The following is a 22,546-nucleotide window of genomic DNA, read 5'->3' as shown; positions in this document are numbered from 1 at the left end:
TTTTAGATAGAACATCCAAGGAATGACCCATGAAAGAAAGAATAGATAAGCTGGACTTCATTAAAATTAAAAACTTCCATTCCATGAAAGATAACATCAAGAGAATGAGAAGAGAGATAATAGACTGGAAGAAAATATTTGCAAAAGACTCATCTGATAATCAAGCTCAGGTATCCAAAATATACAAAGAACTCTGAAAACTTAACAATAAAAACCAAACAACCTGGGGCTGGCCCAGCAGCTGAATGGTTAAGTTCACATGTTCCACTTTGGTGGCCTGGGGTTTCGCTGGTTCCAATCCTGGTCGTGGACATGGAACCACTCATCAGGCCATGATGAGGTGGCGTCCCACATAGCACAACCAGAGGCACTCACAACTAGAATATATAACTATATACTGGGGGGCTTTGGGGAGAAGATGAGGGAAAAGAAAGAAAAAGATTGGCAACAGATGTTAGCTCAGGTGCCAATCTTTAAAAAACAAAACAAAAAAAGAACCTAAATAAAAAATAGGCCAAAGACATAAATATTAACCTCCCCAAAGAAAATAAACAGATGGCAAATAAGCATATGAAAAGATTCTTCACATCATATGTCATCAGGGAAATGAAAATTAAAACTACAATGAGATAGCACTATGCTTCCATCAGAATGGCCAGAATCTGGAACATTGACAACATCCAACTTTGGCAAAAATGTGAAACAACAAGATCCCTCACACATTGCTGGTGGGAACACAAAATGTTAGAAACTTTGGAAGACAAGTTGGTGGTTTCTCACAAAATTAAACAGACTCTTCTTGTGATAATCCAGCAATTATCTTCCTTGATATCTTCCCAAAGGAGTTGAAAACTTATATCCACACAAGAGCCTACACACAAATGTTTATAGCAGCTTTACTGATAGTTGGAAAACTTGGAAATAACCTAGATGTTTTTCCACTGGTGAATGGGTACATAAACTGTGGTACACCCAGATGATGGAATATTATTCAGTGCTAAAAAGAAATGAGCTATAAAGTTATGAAAAGGCATGGAGAAACCTTAAATGCACACTACTAAATGAAAGAAGCCAAGCTGCAAAAGCTACGTAGTGTATTATTCCAACTATGTAACATTCTGGAAAAGACAAAACTATGGAGACAGTGGAAAGATCATTGATTACCAGGGTTAGGGGATGAGGAAGAATGAATAGGGGGAACACAGCGGATTTTTAGGGCAGTGAAATAGGCCCTATGATTCCATAATGATGGATACTTAGCATTATTATTGTCCAAATCCACAATATGTACAATATCAAAAGTGAACTGTAAGGTAAGGTATGGACTTTGGGTGATTCTGATGTGTCAATGTAGGCTCACCACTGTAGTTGATAACGGGGAGGCCATGCATGTGTGGAGGAAGGGGTGTATCAGAAATATGTGTTCCTCTCTTCAGTTTTGCTGTGAATCTAAAATTGCTCTTAAAGATAGTCTTAAAAATAAATTAAAATAATATACAAAAAAGGGAATAAGTAACAAGAGTAACTCTACAGTGGAGATGCCATTTTAATCCAATCATCATAGTTCTTACCAATAATGGGACAAATTGAAATCTTGCACCACCTGATAACATGCAATGAGAGAAATAGCATCACTTCTGTGATTTCCTGCCAAAGATGCATAACCTAAATCTAATCATGAGAAAACACTAGACAAGCACAAACTGAAGGACATTCTACAAAATAACTGGCCTGTCATCTTCCAAAGTGTCAAGGTCATGAAATCAAACTAAGACTGAGAGTTCTATCAGAAGAGAGAAGGAAACCAAAGAGGCATGACAACTAAATGTGATGCATGATTGAGAGCTGCATCATTTTGCTGTAAAGGATGTTATTGGGACAACTCACAAAATTTGAATGGGGCCTGAGGTAGATGTTTACAACGCATCAACGTTAACTTCCTGATTTTGATGGTCCTCTTTCAAATAAAGGGAATGCCTTTATTTGAAAGAAATCAACACTAAATCTTTTGGGTGAGGAATAAAAAGATTTTGAGTGGGAAAAAAAAGAATGAAAGAAGTTTCCAAGAATAGAATCAGGGGGAAAATCTTAGAAGACAAAAACAAATAAAAATTTAATTTCATAAAAATAATCAAATTATCTGTTTAGGAATACATATTCAAATGGCTAAATACAATATATACTGGTGAGAATATATTTGTAACTCAATAAAATTCTCAGAGTTTCATTTTCAGATACAGTAGAGAAGTTGTTCAGAAAAACTTACGTTGGAAACAATTTAAAACGCTGGAAAGAATATAAACAAGAGTTTCATGAAAGTAATAAAGACAAGACAAGATGCTAGAACAAAATCTAATGGAAAGTAAAAACCTGTAGAACATTGCACAAGGCTACTTTTTCTATGAGAATATGTTTATAAGGTAAAACTTGCTTTTCAGCTTTGTTGCCCTCCTTGGATAACAGGTACACAATTTAAGGCCAAAGATATAGACTCAACATGCAAAGATTTAACACTTAAAACCTGATGCTCATGCTACAGAAGGAGAGAAAAATCACCTTCCCATAAGTAGAGCTAGAGGAATAAAGGAAAGAAAATGCATATGTAACTAAAGGTAAAGAAAAACAACTGACCGTGAGGAGCTATGACCACAGGCTAGCCCTCACCAATATTTTGAGCCAGATTAAAAATATGTAAGCAAACCAGAGACTTCCAAGATAAAAGCTTGAAACCAATCAGGCAAAAATAGGCTATTTATCTCCAAAAGAGAGGCAGATTGTCAGCTGATTTCTCAAAAGCAACAAGCCATTAATAATCCAGGAGACAGAGAAATGTTACCTCAAGTGGCTTCCATTCCTAAATTCTATACCCACAAAAACTAACTTTTTAACACAAGGCCAAAATATCTTCATAAAGAAAGCTGAAGATATGATCACCATCATATATACTAATAAATATACTTGTTGCATAATAAAGGCAAGTGATTCCTAACTGAATGTTTGAGATGTAAGAAGAAACAAAGAGTGAAGAGAATGCACAAGTTGTGGGTAAATCTAAACAAAGAAAGAACATAAAAGACAACGATACAATAATTCATACTGTAGAGGAAGAGTGAGAATGCACACTGTGGTACTTTTACGACCCAGCATCCAGGTAACCTTATAGACTAAAGGGAATCTTCAAAATATTTCACAACAACACTTAGAAAGGAGTGTGAGAATTTGCCACGGCATAAAAAACGATGCTCACTCTGTATCACGTATATGGTGAGAAGAATGCAAGCGTTATTCAAACTACTCATCTTTTTTTTATAAAGAAACAAAACAATTTAATTCTCAATGTTTATAATCTTTTAGATTATAGCACACTCAATAATATTAGTTTTCTATTTTATTCATTTCCAATAAATTTATATCAAATAGTAGAAGGGTTCTGAAACTTTGACAAAAAAGAAATTTTAAGATAATAGAGCATTTTGTAAATGATTATTGCGATCACGTTGCATGGTTCCAGCATGCACAGACACAGTACCACACTACCAGGCAAAAAGAGGGTTTTATACACTTTATTTCTAAAGAAACCACTAAGACAGGGTCAGCAAACTTTTGTGTTTGTGTGTAAAAGGACAGATGGTAAAAACTTTAGACTCTGAGGGCCAGCGTCTTTACACCAAAGTCCGCCTCTTTTCCTTTCTTTTTTTTTTTAAAAAAAACTCACCCTTAAAAACACATACAAATTATTTTTAGATCATGAGCTAAGAGGTTGCCATCTGGATTTAGCCCATTAGCCATAGTTTACCAACTCCTGCACTAAGATACCAAAATGAAGAGTTACAAACAAGCAGAGACAAAAAGTAATAACGTGAGACAATAAAAAAATTGACTTTGTTCAAAAGAAGGTAGAAAACAGGAAAGAAGGCAACAAAATCAGATGGTACAAATAGAAAGCAAATAGCAAGATGATAGATTCAAACCTAAACATATCAATAATCATATTAAGTGTCAATAATCTAAATACCTCAATATATTATTTAGAAATGAAGTCAATAATGTTGACGTTTTACCAAGAAAGTCCTTCCACCAGGATGGAAAGTAACTGTAAAAAAGAGTATTTTCAGGGAAAGTTTTCAGTCATTCAAACTGATCTGAGACAAAGAGGTTAACTTCGCCTTCAGGATATCCTGCATCCTCAGTAGGAAATTTTAGAACACTCTATTGCTTTCATCTTTCTATGAATTAAGATATTTTGCCTAAAAATTAACTTAATGAACATTTGACTTTATTTATATTGTTTTAAAATGGTTTGAGCTTTTGTCAAATAAAAGTTTCACGAAGGCTGGAACTACATCTGACTTGTCACACTGTATCCTCAGCATCCAAAACATTGTAGGTGCTCAAAGAGATGGGTATTTATTGGATAGCTGAATAAATGATGGTGAGTGAGCAGACGTATATATTCATTTTATTACAAACAGCGCATGCTTTCTATTTTGTAATATTCTTTCCAGTAATGAAAATATTCTCTCCCAGTCACATTTTTAATATAGTCTGTATGTGCGTTAAGACCCCTGCAAGTTTTAAATGGTGTTAAGATATCTTAATGGCTCAGTAATTATCCTGCTCTTGTGAGTTTGGATAGGTTTCCATTTGCTGTTTCATAAGGTCTATATCCTTAAACATTTTTGTCTCTTTGGGATTAATAATTTCTTAATTGTGCAAACTGGAATTACCTGATTGAAGATATAAACATTTATAGTTTGTTACATATTGTCTGAAATATTGATTCCTGATAATTTGAATCAAATTATAGAGCCATCATTCATGTGTACCTGTTTCTCTTTAATCTGCCAATAACATTCTTACAACTTCGATTATTTTTAACAGATTTATTTCTCTCATTTCTAACGACAATTTTTACTTTTTTGTGATGACCTGTTATCTGTATTTCTTCTGTTATAATCAGCTATAATTTGAATTTAAATTTCCTATGTTGTTATTCAGTATCTCCAACAGCAATGGAAGTGAGGATGACTTTTCTATTACTGAGTTGCTCCTGATGTGTATTACACTTAAATTTCATAAAAATTTATATCATCTTTTAGAATTTCTCTTAGCATATTGGATTTTCTTTTCTTTTTGTTGTCAGAGCCAAGTGCTTCTTAGGATTATAATATAATTTGATTTAAACTCTAGAAGGTTAAATCTCCTCAACACCTTTCTATTTTAAAAAATATCCTCTTCGAAGACCTTGTTTTAGTGCTGAGGAAGGAAATATATAAGATGAATCTGGGACATTGTATAGTGCTAGAAAATAAGAAAGTGCCTAAAAGACAAAATGGCGAAGTGTGTCAAAAGAACACAGGAGCTAATCTGAAAGAGTTCCCTACGTCAAATCTGGATCAATTTGAGCAACAAATTAAATCAAGCAGTAATAGAGAGTAACCCAGAAAAATAAATATCCATATGTTTATATGAATATAAATAAATTATTAAATAAATAAACAGGAGAGAAGAGACAAATCGCCCACAGAGAAAAATTTCAAATATGTGTACATGCTACACCTCATGGATTTGGAACATAATTGCCTGTCCCTTAAGTGTGGGCTATGCTTAGTGACTAGTTCCCAAAGAGAACAGTATTGAAAGTGATGTTACAGCGGAGACCTTAGCCAGTATCAAATCAACATTAACATCATCAGTAATTAGTGATATTTAAAGCCTGACATGATGTTAAGAATGGCACTTCATCTCTGTGGTCTTCCTCCCCAGAGCTCACAACCACAGTATATCCATGAGAAAAATATCAGGAAAATACAAATTGACAGACATTCTACAAAATATCTGATTAGTACACATCGAAAATGTCAAAGTCATCAAAACAAAGGAAATCTGAGAAACTTGCACAGCCCGGAGGAGACTAAAAATACAAGACAGCTAAATGCAATGTGGTCTCCTGGAGGGATCCTGGAAGAGAAAAAGGTACTTAAGGGAGATATAACGAAATCCTGATAAACTATGGAATGCAGTCAAAAAATAATCTGTTCCCGCTGTTCACTACTTGTGGCAAATGCCCTACAATAATTTCAAATGTTAACAACAGGGGAAACTGGGTGTGGGGTGAACAGGAACTCTGTACTTTTGCAACTCTTTTGTAAAATTAAAGTGATTCAAAAATAGTGTATTTTTAAAAGTCTCTTTGGGACTCTTTTCTGCATTATTGTTTTGTTTCTTTCAAAAATATTTAATACACACCAAAAATGCAATTTACAAAAACTAAGAAGGACAGAGAACCTGAGTAGTCCCATGACCATTAAAGAAAATAGGTCAATAGCCCAGATTTCCCTACAATAAAACTATAGTACCAAAGGGAATTTTTAGTGAATTCTAGCCAACATTTGTGAAAGCAAAAATTCAATCACACAGGGGCCCGCCCGGTGGCGCAGCATTAAGTTCGCACATTCCACTTTGGCGGCCCAGGGTTCACCGGTTTGGATTCCGGGTGCGGACATGGTACCTCTTGGGAAGCCATGCTGTGGTAGGCGTCCCACATATAAAGTAGAGGAAGATAGGCATGGATGTTAGCTCCGGGCCAGTCTTTCTCAACAAAAAGAGAAGGATTGGCAGCAGATGGTAGCTCAGGACTAATCTTTCTCAAAAATAAATAAATAAATAAAATAAAATATAAAAAAATTCAATCATACAAATTATTTAAGTTAATGGAAAAAGTGGTAATACTTCCTGTTTCATTTTATGTGGCTATCATAACTTTGATGCCTAAATACAATAGGAACAGTCTTTAAAGAAAATAAATTTTATATGGTGATATCTTGGATAAAAATCAATGATTTTATAAAAGTAGAATTCTAAACAAAATAAGAGCAAATGGAATACAATAATATAAAGCAATTATATCATTACCAATGTGGACTTCAGATCTGCAAGTTTAGCTCAAATGAGAAAAATCATTTAAGTTAATCCCTCAGATTAACATATTAATGGGAAAACAGCTCAATAGATGCATAAATTCATTTGATAACATTTCATACTCATTTATGATTTAAAAACACAGCACATTAGAATTAAAAGGCAATTCTTTAGTATGACAAAAATATCTTTAAAAACAACCTCAAGAAACTTCACAATTAATAGTAAAATGTTGAATTTTTTTTAAATCAGAAACAAAATAAAGATGCTCCTCTCACAATCATCTATTCAATATTGTATTGGAGTTTTTATCAATACAGAAAGACAACTAAAAAAATGATTTGTTTCTTTGATCCCACTAACACTCTCTCCTGCCAGATACTGCGGCATAAAGTGCTTCTCAGCAGCAAGACTCTAAAGTTGCCTGCGCGCACTTTCTCCAATTTTTCTCTCTCCATTCCCTTTTAAATCCACCGCAGTAAGAATTCTGGACCCACCTTATCACTGAAACCATAAACATCAAGTTCACCTGTAATCACCACAAAACTGAAATCAATAGCTAATTCAAAACTCTCATGTACTTGACTTAGCAGCACCTCTTGACGCAGTTAACACACTCCTCCAAACACTTTCTTCACCTGTCTTCTGAATCACCCTAGACTCTTAGTACTGCCTACAGCTCAAGGAACACTCATTTTCAATTTTATCTGTTGAATTTTCTTCTTTTCTCCCACATCCTCCCCCACCTCACACACACATCTTAATTGGGTTTGTCCCTGAAAACAGCCTATTTCCTCCTCTCTCGCTATACTCACTTTCTTGATACCATACAGTCCCATGACTTTAAATACCTACTATATGCTGATAACTCCTAAGAGGTCTCAGTTTAGAACTCTTCCTGAACTTGCATAATCTCAAAATTCCATTACCTTTTTTTTTTTTTTGCTGGGGAAGATTCACCCCGAGCTAACATCTGTGCCAATCTTCCTCTATTTTGTATATGGGTCACCACTAAAGCATGGCTTGAGGATTGGTGTAGGTCTTTGCCGAGGATCTGAACCTGTAAACCCAGGCTGCTGAAGCAGAGCAGACAGAACTTTAAGCACTTGACCATGGGACCAGCCCCTAAAACTCCGTTATCTTAACACACCCAAAGATGAACTCTATTTCTTACTCCTAATGCTCTAGCACTCCAAATAAAAGCAAATCCATCTTTCCAGTCACTCAGGCCAATTTTTTTTTTTGAGTCATCCATAACAACACTCCTTAACACTCCATATATAACACTAGAGAAATTTCCATTGTATCAACTTTAAAGCCAGAAGGATATGTTTAAAACCTAAGTCATATAATGTCAGTGTTTTGCCACCAATTCTACAATATCTTCACATTTCACTCAGAGTAAAAGTCGGAATACTTACAAAGTCCTATGTACTAGTTCCCTATTGCTGCTGTGACAAATTACCACAAACCTAGTGGCTTGAAACAACACATATTTATTCTCCTATAGTTCTGGAGGTCATAAGTCTAAAACCAAGGTGTTAGCAGGCCTCCATTCCTTCTGGAGGCTTCAGAGGAGATGTTTCCTTGCAGTTTCCAGCTTCTAGAGGCTGTCTGCACTCCTTGGCTTGTGGCCCCTTACTCCATTTTCAAAGCTCATTACCCTAACCTCTGGTTCTGTTGTCACATCTCTTTTCTTCTGACCTTGACCCTCTTGCCTCTCTCCTATAGGGACCCATGTGATTACATTGGGATCACCTGGATGTTCCAGGATAATACACCCATCTCAAGATCCTTGATTTAATTACAGGTGCATAGTCTTATTTTGCTATTTAAAATAACACGTTCACGAATTCTGAGAATTAGGATGTGGATGTCTTTGGGGCCCTTATTCCATCACCATGCTCTGTAGGATCTGGGTATCCCATTATCTTTCTGTCTTCCCCTTCTACCACCTGCTTCTTGTTTCCTTTGCCCCACCCACACTCACCTCCTTGCCCTTCATTGAATATTCACAAGGAACCACCTGGTTTACAGTGTTTGCAGTAACTTCCTCATGCAAAACGTATTCCATTGATAGCTGCTTAGTTACTTCTTTAACTTCCTTACAACCCTTTGCTCAAGTTATCACCTTCTCAGTGAGGAGGCATCAACCATCACCACCTGCTGCGTCCCACCCCATATTCCTCACCTCGCTTTACCTCTTCATTTCTGATGGCTCTCTTCATCTTCTAACATGGGATCAGAGTAATATATTTATTACGTTTGTTTTCAATTTCCCACTAAAATTGTGGGCTTCATGACCCAGGATGTGTTGTCTTTTATTCAGTGATGTGACCCAGTGACCTTGAGAGTGTTTGGAAAATAATAGGTCCTCCACACCTATTATGGATTTGGGAATGAAGCAATCAAGAAGAAAAGAACAAAAGATCTGAAGAAACGATTGGTATAACACTTAAAAATTTTCTTCACAAAGAAAGCTCCTTGTTATTTAGGGAAATGCAAATTAAACCACCAGATTTGAAAAATATTCTAAAAATAACAAGCTTCAGTTTCGACACAGAATAACAGGAACTCTCACATACTGCCAGTGGGAGTATGTATTGGTTTAAACTTGGGAAACTAATATGGCAACACATGGAAAAACTGAAGCTAGGCACACACTACAGATTAGAAATTTTACTCCTACTTATATAGACTCTAAAGTTATTCAGTGTACATAAGTGTCAGGATGCGTGTACAGATAGGTTCATAGCAGCATTGTTAGCAATAAGCAAAGCTAGGGGAAAGGGCAACACCATGTATCCACTATTGATAGTGTGTAACTAAATCCAAACATATTCTTATGAAGGCATCCTCTGCACAATAATATGGTTTAATTTCATAAACATATTTGAGTGAAAGAAGAAACACACAGAGAACATATGAACTATGATTACACTCAATTTCAGAAACATTTAAAACTCTAGTACGTGTTTAGGAATGGCTACATAAAGGTTCAAACTATAAAGACAAGCAAGACATTATTAACTCAAAAGGAAGCTTCTTGTCACCTCTAGAAAGGAGAAATGGTGAGTTTCTAAAAGACCCACAGGGAGTGTTTCTTAGGACTAGCAATTTTCCATTTCTTGATCCAGCTTGTGGTCGCCCCACTTGATTTATATTTATTCATTAAAGTGTATATATGCGTTTTATTCAACTTTTAGTATGTATTATATTTGAAAATCAAAAAACAAAGAATTAAAGGACAATTAATATGGAAAAATTATGGACCAAAAGAAAAAGAAGAGTATCTTGCCAGTAGAAAAATTAATAAAGGATATAAGCACTCATTTAAAGAAATGGAAAATGCTTTAAACACGGAGAAATGCTCATCCTTGCTTAAAATAAGAGAAAAATGTTTCATTCACAAGATTGAAAAATTTTTTAAGTAATGATAATACAGAGGTTAGATACAATTGTGGGGAAATAGCTACTTTCACACATTACGGTTGATACGATTAAATGGAAACAATATCAGTGGAGAGCAATTCAGCAATACATATGAAAATTTAAAATTTCTCAAGACTTTGCTTCCACATTTCCACTTCTAGACATATTCCTAAAGATATACCAGCACTGTGTGAAATACATCATATTATTACATGACTAAATAATTTTTTAAAAATAACTAAATACGCTTTAAAACGAAAATGGTAAAACAAATTATGATACATCCACTGGAAAAGTACTATGCAGCCAATAAAATTTACAAAAAAAAATACCATATCTTTATGTACTGAAATGGAATGAGGCCTCAAGCTACATTCGCAAGTAAAAAAACCCCACACTATATGACATTGGAAGTACAGCACCTGTTATGTAAAAATAAAATCATGCATATGAGTTTACATAGTTCTAAAATGTTTTTTGGAACATATACCCAAAACACCCCCAAAATTGGTAAACATGGTTGTTTCTTACAAAGAGAATTATGGATGCCTGAGGATCCTGGTGAGAGTCTTAGTTTTAACTATATACTCTATTTTGCCTTCTAAAGTTTATACAAAGTGCATGCATTAACAATCCATATATAAATTAAATAATAAACACACAAGCACAAAAGTAAATTTGACTTCTGTATAAAATAGCAGAAATATCCGTTACCTGTGCAATTTTAATTTTGAACTGCTACCATTCAGAAAGCAAGCCACCAAACACATTCATTCTTGTACTGCTTAAACAAGAGTATACTTGTTTTGGAGAGGTAACACATATAATATTAATAACAATATTATTTTTTTTTTTTGAGGAAGATTAGCCCTGAGCTAACTACTGCCAATCCTCCTCTTTTTGCTGAGGAAGACTGGCCCTGAGCTAACATCGATGCCCATCCTCCTCCTCTTCATATGTGGGATGCCTACCACAGCATGGCTTTTGCCAAGTGGTGCCATGTCTGCACCCGGGAGCCGAACCGGTGAACACAGGCCGCTGAGAAGCTGAACGTGCAAACTTAACAGCTGCGCCACCGGGCCGGCCATAACAATGTTATTAATAATGCTGCAGTGGGGTGCAATGTCAGCATTTACTCTGGAGTCATTCTTTCTGGGTCAGAATCCCACCTCTTCAAATTACTCGATCGAGGCCCTTAGACAACGTATTTAGAACATAAGGATGTTGTCCTTACTTTTAAATGAGAGACAATAATAAAAACTACTCTATGAGGTTGTTGGAATATTAAGTAATAACAAATAAAATAAATTTTAGAGGTACCATTATCAGGCTATGTTAGGATACTTCAGAATATTACATATTATGTCAGTTTATTCTCACATAAAACTGTATGTAATATTATTTACATGGTTATTTTGCTTCCAGAAGTGTGTTAAATATTAGTGACGAGAAAGGTGGTTTGTTTTTTTCTGTGGGGTGGAGTTTACTCCTGCTGGTGTTTTAAAAGAAAATACTTTTTTTGTTTAGCAATTATGTAGGATGCTGGCCATCAGTTTAATACATTTTCACTTCTAATTCTTAAGAAGGAGAGAGAGCTCACCTGTTGTGCACATTCACATCCTCTCTTTCTGTCCATATCATAATATCCTCTCCCCAGCTCTTCATCGTTTCCAAGTATCTCTCACTCTTACTTATTTTAACTTATTGATAATCTGCCTACTAGAAATTACTGTGTAGCCACCTTCTAGGCTAATGCAAAGCCATCTGACTCCCCTTTGCCTCAGATTATGCAATAACTCTCTCTTTGGCCCACACTGACCTCTAAATCGCCCCACCTCTCTCCTTGATGAGTCTGCATCACTGAACAAGATGAGTCTTGTACTCTTTGTTGTTTCTTCTCCTTTGCCCTCTATGATAGCCCCAGTCTGCCCTTCTCCCCACATCCGCCTTCTCCTCTTGGATGTTCTACCTCTACGTTATTTGATTTATAATCAAAGGTCAGGTTCTTGATCTTTGCTTTCTCTCTTTATTGTCTCCCTTCAGAAGCTCAACTATCATGGATGCAGAAGCTCGGTCCATTCGTGATTCACAACTCTGTCCCTCTGCTCTGCTGGACTCAGGATAATCGAACAGGTACAAACTGGATTTGCTGGTAGACTTTGATGCTGGTTTGTAAACAGTGATAGAATTTGAGTCAAAAAAATTGAAAAACCCAGTGGTCTTGGAGCTTTTGGGGTGTATTTGGAAGATACAATACTGAACCGAGAAGTTCACTGATGAAATTTAAGCTAAATAGCAGCCAAAATAGGAAATATTCCTGCAGAAAAATGTCTACAATAGTACACAGTGTTATTTAGTAAAATTTCCTATTTGGTAAAATAATTTTAGTCCTGGGCTGAGATTTAACATCTTAATATAAAAATCTAAATTTTAGAGTTTATGTAATCTTTAAATGCATAAAGTACAGCTTTAAATGTGAAGTTAGTGAAAGAATTTTACTAAAAAGAAAATCTGAAATTTACATAAAGTGCCCTTTGACTATTGTGGAAGAGAGTTCTCAGTAGAGAAAGGTTTGTATATTATATCCCAACAAAATTACTACTTCCTTTTCTAAATTTAGTGCATCTCCCTGGAAACTTATATGACTTTCTTTATTTTAACTTTTTGTTACAAGTACCAGGAGCCATGGAATGCAGTTACTCAATTATAAATACAATAATAATAATAACAGTAGTAATAATAATGATAACAATACAACAAATATTTAGATTAAATAATATTTTTTAATAAACTAAAGGTAGAAATTTAACTATATTATGTGAACATTTAATATTTCACTTCAGAACATTTATTAAAGTGTTCCCTCCTTTTCTATTCATGCTTTCCTAAGAAGCAATTGAGAATTTGAATATATGAACATATACCACGTATGAGACATTGATGAGCAAACACAAGAACATTCATCCTACTTTTTCATTTTCTTTACTGAAAAGAAAACTATTCCTCAGTACAATGGGAACAAAATTTAATGGAATACATAATTATATATTGTCTCCAGGAAAGAAAATGAGAGGGCTTTAGTAGAAATTTCATAATACTATAATAATAATTTCCCATGCTTCATGGCCATTACATAGGTACTTGTTACTGATAAATTACATTGAGATATTTTCTGCAGAGCAAGTTTATGTGAGATTAAATACATTTTTATCTACAGAGAGTTCTCTCAAATTTTTGCTAGAAGTCATCAACTCAATTTTCACATAATCTTCATTCCAAGATGATTACATTTCTTAAAAGCTTTATATTTGAAAAATGATGGGTTAAATTGTAGACTTAAATTTTCTATTTGAATTTGATTATTTTCAAATAATAGGTAAAGTTTTTCAAAATTTATTTGGCACCGAAAAATTTCTTTGACTCTGTTTTTTATTATTATCAGTCTATGATCATTGTCAAAGTCCTTCTATCTACTTCCAACTATTAGTAGTCTTTGTGAATTCCCTGGCCAAAAGCCACAGAAATAATATTTTTTAGAAAATACATCCTTAAGTATCTCTTATCTAAAACATATTCTAAAACACAGAGAGGTGGATTTTAAAAGATGCTATGTGACAAACTGAAGAAACAGGAAAAAGGGATGAAAAAGCTTCTGAGTGAGGGGGTTAATGAAATGGAGAATTTGAGAGAGAAATGTACAAAGACAAGGCTGTGGTGGGAAAGAAAAGACGACAACAGTCACAGTGACTCTGGGTTAGTAACTCAACAGGAAAAACAGGAGAGAGGGATGGCAGACTTTCCACAAATCCCTAGCACATAGTATGAGCGATGGGGTGTGGTGAATGTGTTTAGGGGGTGTGTGTTTTTTTGTTTCATGAAAGCTATCAAATGAACTTGTCACATATATACATGAATAATCTTCATATATGATAACCTGATATGTAAATAACTTCATGGGAGAGTTTAGTAAACATATGTTTTTCTACTACCAGTAAGAACTTATAAATAAAAGGATGACTATGGTTGTGACTTGTATATGAGCATCCCATACTTAATTCCATTTATCTTGTGTTTTTTTTACATTCAACATTTGACATTTGACATTTGACATTTGCTTGAAAATGCTAACAGGGAGCTTATTTCCTATTACTTTAAATGGGAACAAATATAATGCTTACACATTAATCCAAAATTCAAAACCACGTTCCTAAAATATAACTAAAGCACAGAAAAATATCCATATATGAATAACATGCTATAATGTTAATATATAAAATGATTAAACCAGTGTTACCTAATCACATAAAGGTTAATGCAAATTAGCATGGCTTCTCTAAGTGCTTATGAAATATTAGATGCACAGTCTTTTTGACAGCCTTTGTTATCTTCAAATCACCTATGGGTGGTTTTGAAGTTCTACCAAGTGTATCTGGAATGCAACTCAAAATCTTCCTAAATACTTTTTTGTTAAAATATTATAGTGAGTTTTGAGGATGTAAGCATAGTTTCCCTATATAACTGCTGGCTAAAATATCATTGTATTAAAAGACACAAACATTGTATGGATTTTGAGAATTAAAAACCAAGAGGTGGTCCACCTGGAAAACATTATCAGGATTCTGCAGTGCATGCCTCTATTTAAAAATGCCTTTATTACCTGTTGCTTGAGGATTAATATGAAAAGTTCTTACAAACTCCTGTAATTCTGATTCACCTTATTTCGTGGTCTTTACATATCAGAGAAATAATGTCTTCATTCATCCAAAAGTCCAAATACCCCCTCATCGGGAAGGTCTATAATCATTTAATCCAAAGTAGCTCTGCCAATGTCTATCACATCATCCTGATTTATTTTCTTCCAGGAATTTTTCTGCCTAACATTACCTACTGTATTTCTTTCATGCTTCATCCCTTTTATAGATGAAATTAATAGGATTCAAAAAGAAAATAACTGTATACCAACACCCCTCCTGCCCCCATCCCACCACTAAAATCAGGTCTCTACGTATCGAGCAACTAAATGCTTTTTTATGTAGGTCTTTTTTGACATGTTTGGATTTAAAAAAATAGTTACCTGGAAATTTTAAGCCTCAAGAACAGTACCATTACCATTATTAAAACGTCCAGAAGAGTGTTTCCAACCCCCTGATCTCTCATGTAATGCAAAGTTTCTCCATGTGCTCAGTTTAGATCTAGCTCACCCTAGGAAGATGGCAGTGGAGAGGCCAGTTCATCATCTTCTCTCTCTCCTAGTTCTAACTACTCTTTTCCCTGCTGTAGCCAGGTTTGACCTGACCGTACCCATATTTTTAAGGGCAAAAGGGACATGGTCTAATATGGTGGGCACAGTTGGTATTTCCAGGCTTTGTAGCTGTTTAAAGCCGGGTTATTCTCTCATGGATCATTTTTTTTTCAGTTTCTGGGAGATCTCTCTTCTAGAAATTTCCAATGATCACTTTTTTATGAGGCATTGCACATCAAACGACCCTTTCAAAGAAATAAACAGATAAATAAAAAATAAAAGCATATAGCTTGACTCTCCAATTTCAACGTTTAACAACATTAATTCATGTAATGCAAATCCCAAAAATCTTTTATCTCCACTTTATTTACACGTACTGCAGAGATGGAACATGGGGATATTTGGCACCTACTTTTTTGCTCTTGGCTTTGGGCACCTGTGCTGTATCTGAGATAAAAAGAGCCCCATAACTTCCTGTTACTCTTATTTATTATTTTCTCCTTCTCTTAAAGGCAGATACTTTATTAGCAGAGAAATTACATTTTTACCTGTGAATATTTAATACCAGAGTAGTATCTGAGTAGTAGAAGGTCTTCTACATATTTGCTGAGAGAATGAATAAATACTCCCTTCACAGTGGGTTTCTGGGGCCACAAGTCTACAGAGAAGGATGATCAAGAGGCTGAAGCCAAACTGCCCTAAGGATTAGACAGGACAGGAAGGAGAGGAGACCTTGAGAGAAACCCAACTTGTAGAAAGTAAATACTAATGGCAACTTTGAAGGAAAGAAGTATGATGATAATTGAGAGCAGATTCAGAAGCAAGAACCCAGAAAGAAGTAACATAGAGACTGAGGTGTTTAGGAAAATGTAAAAGACTCTGGCAAACTAAGGAGGTGTAGGACAGAGTTTCTCAGTCTTGGCACTATTGACATTTAGGACTGGAAAATTCTATGGGGGTCTGTCCTGTGCTTTGTAGGATTTTTGCAGCATCCCTGGCCTCTGCCAACTAGATGCCGGTAGCCTTCCTTCTTCCACCCAGTTATTTTCATGATATCAAGAAGATATAGACAGTTATCCTAAGTATTTAAAAAAATACTATGTTTTTACTTCCCAGAGTGAATGATCTTAGTCGCTGATTCAGAATCAAGATTACTGTTACCTAATTATATTATTAATTTTTTGGTGTTTGGGGATTTTTCTCAATCTCTGGTTTTGATTAAAAATTTATTTTTAACATGCTTTTCTCCACTTGAGAATAATTATTATATAAATTACAAAGTTTGTGCAGTAAATAAAATTAGTAATTCTCTTAGAGCTATATATTTGTTACACCTAAAAGTAAATTCAAGAAATATGTAGTTTGATGTCATTATTTATTTTATTTGAATATTTGGAAGCCTAGAAATTTGAAATGACCTGTCCAGGGCAACTAAATCAGGCAATGGAAAACTGTGATTAAAAGCTACATGTGAAAGACATTACATTAATTTTAAAAAGTTTATAATTACAGTGTTTCTCAAATCTTAAATTGGGAAATTTTAATATGTTTATAGAAGTTTGTGCTATGAAAGCAACATAGCTTAAAAGAAAATTGCTTGAAGTTCAAGTTTTAAACCCCTTGCTATGAAAGGTAAAGAAAGGGTAGAGAAGGTTAACACCTTCTCATCTCTAACTCTATCATGTTATCTCTATCATGTATAGGAAATTTCCTAAAGGTCCATTTTGTGATTATCTCACTGAAAAGGAAAAGAACTTACACTGAATATATGTTGGCTTAGAATCTATTTGATTGAATGATTTAGAGGAAAATGCTTTTACGTCATTGAGAGCTGAACAAAGAAATGCACTGAGTTCATTATTGGTTGGCTTAATTTCTTAATAACAGTTATGGCACTGACAATTTAGCTACTGGACTTTCTCTTTTTCTGTCTCTCTTTATTTCTTCTTTTTTCCTAAATGAGTTTTAAAATACTCACATATTTTATATTTATATTTTAAAATATTATTAAATTAAAACTGAATGTAGATGGAAATGCATATATTAAAAATGAATGTATATAAATTATGATATATATTAAGTATATAAAATGAATATATATATCAAACCACTGACATAATCATACAGTTTGATTTCATAGATGAGAAAATGAAGGCCAGGAGATGTTAGCTGATTTAACCACTGAAAGAAAAACAGTGACCCAAACAGAGTTACATCCTAGGTCTTCTGAGAGTTATGTGCTTTTCTTAAGCTTCTCTCTGCTTTAACTCCCTAAGCAGTAATGGATTTTCATCTGAAAAATTAAATGCCATCCATTCTTTATAGGATTTGGTTGGCTAATTGTTTGGTGTTTTAAAATTTTTCTCCTTCTTCATGCATGTGCTGTCCACTCTTTCTACCAGTGACAATTCCCACCAGTGTAATTCTTTCCATTGTTCCTATTCTGAGCTCTCAAAATATTACCCTCCTCAATGGGGAGTCTATCACTATCTTCCCACATGTTGAGTAATTAGGACATGTATGACTACTACACCTAAGCTAACCTAGAGATACTGAATCACTGAGCATCAATGCCTAAAGAAGAAGCCTTCTCTAAAGGTAGTAAAAACTGGAAGTGAAATTTCTGACAGAAAAGATGACTATGTAATAAACTTATTAGAAACAATGTTGGAAAGAATATCTAGAGGATTTTGAATTTTGTATACTTCACGAAGAAAATGTATCTTGGCCTCAACTTATATTCATTATAATGTATGTTTATTAAAATATTCTATATTGCACATTGCCTTTTTGGCATACACAAATCCATATGTTTACACCTCAATAAAGTTTTTAATCATATAAGTAGTTAATGCAATATATAAATAATTAATAGGTAATTGTATAATACAAGTAGAGGAGACTTGGAATATAAGCTAAGAAATAGACACTTTGGACATTAGAAGTAAACTCATAGCTACAGAATCTAATAAATTTCTGTTGATCCAGTAGTTCAGCACATATTGTAGAGAAAGGAACGGGTGAACACATCCCATAAATTCCTCATCTTTGTCCTCATTAAAGAGTTTGCTTTTATAGAGCATAGCAAGGAAGAATAAAATTTCAGTTGTATATAAAGATGCATACATCTTAAGCATTTAGAAGCTTTAATTGCCAATAGTGAAGTCATTTTCTGGACTAGTTTTCAACCAAAGAGGCCAGCGCTATCAGATGATTCTGGGAATTTGATTCAATACAACTCAAGTCAATTCAATCAACTGAATATTAAGCTCTACTCTAAGAGCTAGAGACAAATTGAGATATGAAGCAAGGTTCTTGATTTCAAGGTATTGATATTCTTTTGGGAGAGAACAAATGAAAATACATAAGAAGTAACTTGACTATCACGTGAGAGTATATAATGTAATGATAATTTAATTTACCAACATTTATTAGATCCTCATTAAGGACAAGATGAAGAAAACAGATGCAAATAAGCCAAATAAGTGCTACCTCTAGGAAGAACAAAAGGAAACTGATACTTTACAGTTTCTACAGTCCAGATTTCTATTATTACACTTTCATGTTGTTGGTTTCCTATATAAAAGTTGCCTATTGCAGCAACCACGAAATTTACCTTAACCCTCTGATCTTAGACCGCCAATCAGATGAGACCTGTGACAAGTCTGCTCCTAAGTGATTTCTGGTAATATTGCTTAGGTTGCTGATTCTTTTCCTTCTCCTTCTAGTCAATTTGACATTTAACCTTTAATGTTATCTTGGCCACACTGCCAGACATTTAAAAAGGACTGAAATACCTGGAACATGAAAAAACATATCAAAGCGTTTTAAAATCAGTGAAAATGTATTCTCTCAAAAATAGTTTTCCTTAGAAGAAAAAAACTTTTAGCACAGTTTTAATTATTTGACTGAAGCTATTAAAGTTTAGGTTAATGCAAAAGTCACCAACACAATAATGTACCTATCAATTTCACAGTGTTAACATGTGAGGTATTCACATGTGATTATATCTGTTTTCCTTTTGTTAGTGTGCTTAACTTCTTTTTTCTCTGACGTATTTTGATAGATTGTCCATAAAAATAATAACCCTGACTACTAAAACGAATTCTTTCTGAAGACATTATCTAACTTCGATTAGACTCAGATGGTGCTAAGAAAGAAAACTGGAATTTAGTACAGTCTAGTAGATAAAAGCATTCATTGCTACTTGTATGTCACACTTCTCAGTCCATTCTCAACCAAAACTAATTTTCTTCACTATCTATTATAATTGGATAGAATGAAAACTCGTCTCTGCCCACATCATATCACAATAAGTAAACTACTTTATCTGTTTGTGCTCCTATTTATTTTTCCTTTATATAAATGTATCATAGTGGGACTTGAATAAAAATAAATAACACTCATATCTGGAATAAGTTTTCTTATAAAAAAGCAATTATTTTTGGCCCTAGGTCATATTTTTAATGCCATTTGTTTTCTCATTCTGTAGCATATTAAACAACTTTTAAATATCTTTTCTTCCTCACTGAAGTCAACAGCGATATGTGCTGTATATTATACATATGCATTGTCATTTTAAACAACTATATTGACATAATTTTCTCACTATCATTGATTTCTAACTACAAATCCTAAAGCTGCAATTTTTAGTATCTCTTTAATCCATGAGGTATTGGGGAGAAACAATTCCAGTAAATGAATTCTTACCTTTATCACTCTATATTCATTCACTCCATAGTTTTTCAAATTATAGTTTGTATCGCATAAACAAAAATTGCTTTAGGGATATTTAGAGAATCAACTTTATAAGAATGATGGTCTTGATAATCTTCAAATTTTCCTGAGACATATCAAGAAAGAGCGTAAATATTTGCCATTTCAATGCAGACTTACCTTGCCCACATACTGATAGTCAGATCCCGTGTATTCCTCCAGTAAGAAAAACTGATTCCACATCCAGCCACGTTTTTGACGATGCAGAAGTTTGCCATCACTCCTAGGTACATGTGCAGCTAAAAGTCTTTGCTGGGGCACAGGAGTCCTTCTGAACGTGATCTCTGGCGAACAGAAATGTGGCAGGCATACCCAGAGTAGAAACAGTAGCAAAAATTGATATATTGTCATAGTTCGCTTCTTGAAAATTCCCAACGTGGATGAAGAAAAAGCAGTCCTATTTTATTGGGTTGAATTTTACTGTGTTTCAACTGGTTTCCAACATTTCATCAGTGCTTCGGACATGTTTCCAAAACCTTGAAATAAACAAACAAACAAATAAAAAAAGTCAGTTGACAACATCATGAATGTTACCTGTCACTTTAAACCTAAAGTGATACACATTAATTAATAAGAGCAACCTAAATATTTACTTTTCCTCTTTTACATAAAATAATGAGTAGTTTTGGGAAGCATTACTCGCCTAGTGACATGTCTACAATTTAAGAAAAGATAATGGTAAATAATTTCTTTCAAACAAATCCTAAAGAAGGAATACATTAAGCTTTTATTTTTTTTTTCTCCTGGCACTTGAACGGTTTTCAGAAATTATAATCCCTACATAGAGTTGAGATGTAATTAATTTTGCATGTCAAATTTTCCAGAGCAATTTAACATAAATTAAAACACTGAAAACAAAATAGTGATTTAAATAAACTACAGAAAACACGCATCTTCTGTACAATGCAATGATATTTAAATGTTTTTTAAACCGCAGCACAATTTCTTCAAATTTAATCCTGCTTTAAGTTAGAAGTAAAGCCAAAAACAAAACCAAAAACAGGAGTGCCTTGGGCCAAAGACCTCTCCTCTCTTCCCTCTTAGATTGGTCTGTGGAACACCTAGAGTTTCCTGGAGTAGAAAAAAATCTCAACTGTAGTAAATCAATTTGTAATATAATTAATACTGTTTTGTAGACGGATTTCATCATGTTGTCAGCTATACTTTTGATACACTTGGGCAAGCTGTCCACTTCTAACCACCCCTATTGTCACAATGCCATTCTAGAGTTGCATGATGCCCCAGCCTGACTAGTGCAATAGGCTCCTGACTGCTGTCCACCTCCCTCCCTGCACTTATTTTTGCAATGAAATATCCCGGGACATCCCATTAAAAGGTAAGTCAGATCATGTCACGACTCTGCACAAAACGCTGCAATGACGTCTCAACTCACTTTGTAAAACTCAGTGTCTGGCAAGGACCTACCATTCTGTACTCAATTTCATGACTGTCGGTCACTCCTCTGACAGCATGTTTCGCTTCAATCCTCCAGGCCACTCCCAACACTGACTCCTTTCCAGTCAACGTGTCCTTCTTACTTTACCCTGCAACACACTTCATATGCTCCTCTCCTCAACCAGGATCTTTCTCCTTGTGCCCTCTGCCTGGAATGCTTTTCCCCATAAATATGACACAGGTAGATCTCTGCTTCCATGAGGGCTTTCTGGAAATCTCTCCTAACATTTCATATATACCAACATGCTACATGTGCTTTATTTGTTTATCCTGTGTATATTCTATTTCCCTGCTCTGATCCCATGAAGGAAGGGAATGTTGCTCTTTGCTTCTGTTTTCAGTGTCTAGAACAGAACCTTGCACATAGTAGATGCTCAATAAACTCTTTGAATGAATGAGTGAACAATAAGTTGATTCAAACATCTGAGTGCCATTACCTTCTCTAGTTATACGTCAACATTTATGTATGAAAAGATACATTTTAAAATCATAATTATTTTATTCTTCATTCATATTGTTAGGATATTATTTTACATTTTTCTCTGTAGGTTGTTTTGTTTGTTTCCTGTTAGGTATGAATTTTATTTCAGGATATGATAAAATATTTGTTATAATAAGTGCTTTGGGGACTAAAAGGATTGAGTTCTACTTCTCTAATATGGCTATGCATTCTAAGTACTCCAGCTCTGACATTTATGCTTTCATCCACAATGATTTGTA

At 34.4% G+C, this 22,546-nt stretch overlaps 1 protein-coding gene across 1 annotated transcript in view; it reads right to left on the bottom strand.

The window, feature by feature from the left end:
• The window catches only part of CDH10 (cadherin 10), a 169,695-nt gene that overhangs the window by 92,168 nt on the left and 54,981 nt on the right, over nucleotides 1-22,546 (bottom strand). The window contains exon 2 of the mRNA XM_005604335.4: nucleotides 20,492-20,847. Coding sequence (XP_005604392.1) covers nucleotides 20,492-20,722 — 231 coding nt within the window. The 5' untranslated portion in view covers nucleotides 20,723-20,847. The remainder of the gene's footprint in view (nucleotides 1-20,491; nucleotides 20,848-22,546) is intronic.

Source organism: Equus caballus, chromosome 21 (genome assembly GCF_041296265.1).
Source record: "Equus caballus isolate H_3958 breed thoroughbred chromosome 21, TB-T2T, whole genome shotgun sequence".
Taxonomy (NCBI): Eukaryota; Metazoa; Chordata; class Mammalia; order Perissodactyla; family Equidae; genus Equus; species Equus caballus.
The sequence above is the reverse complement of the archived record's forward strand: the minus strand, read 5'-3'. Positions and strand labels throughout refer to the sequence as shown.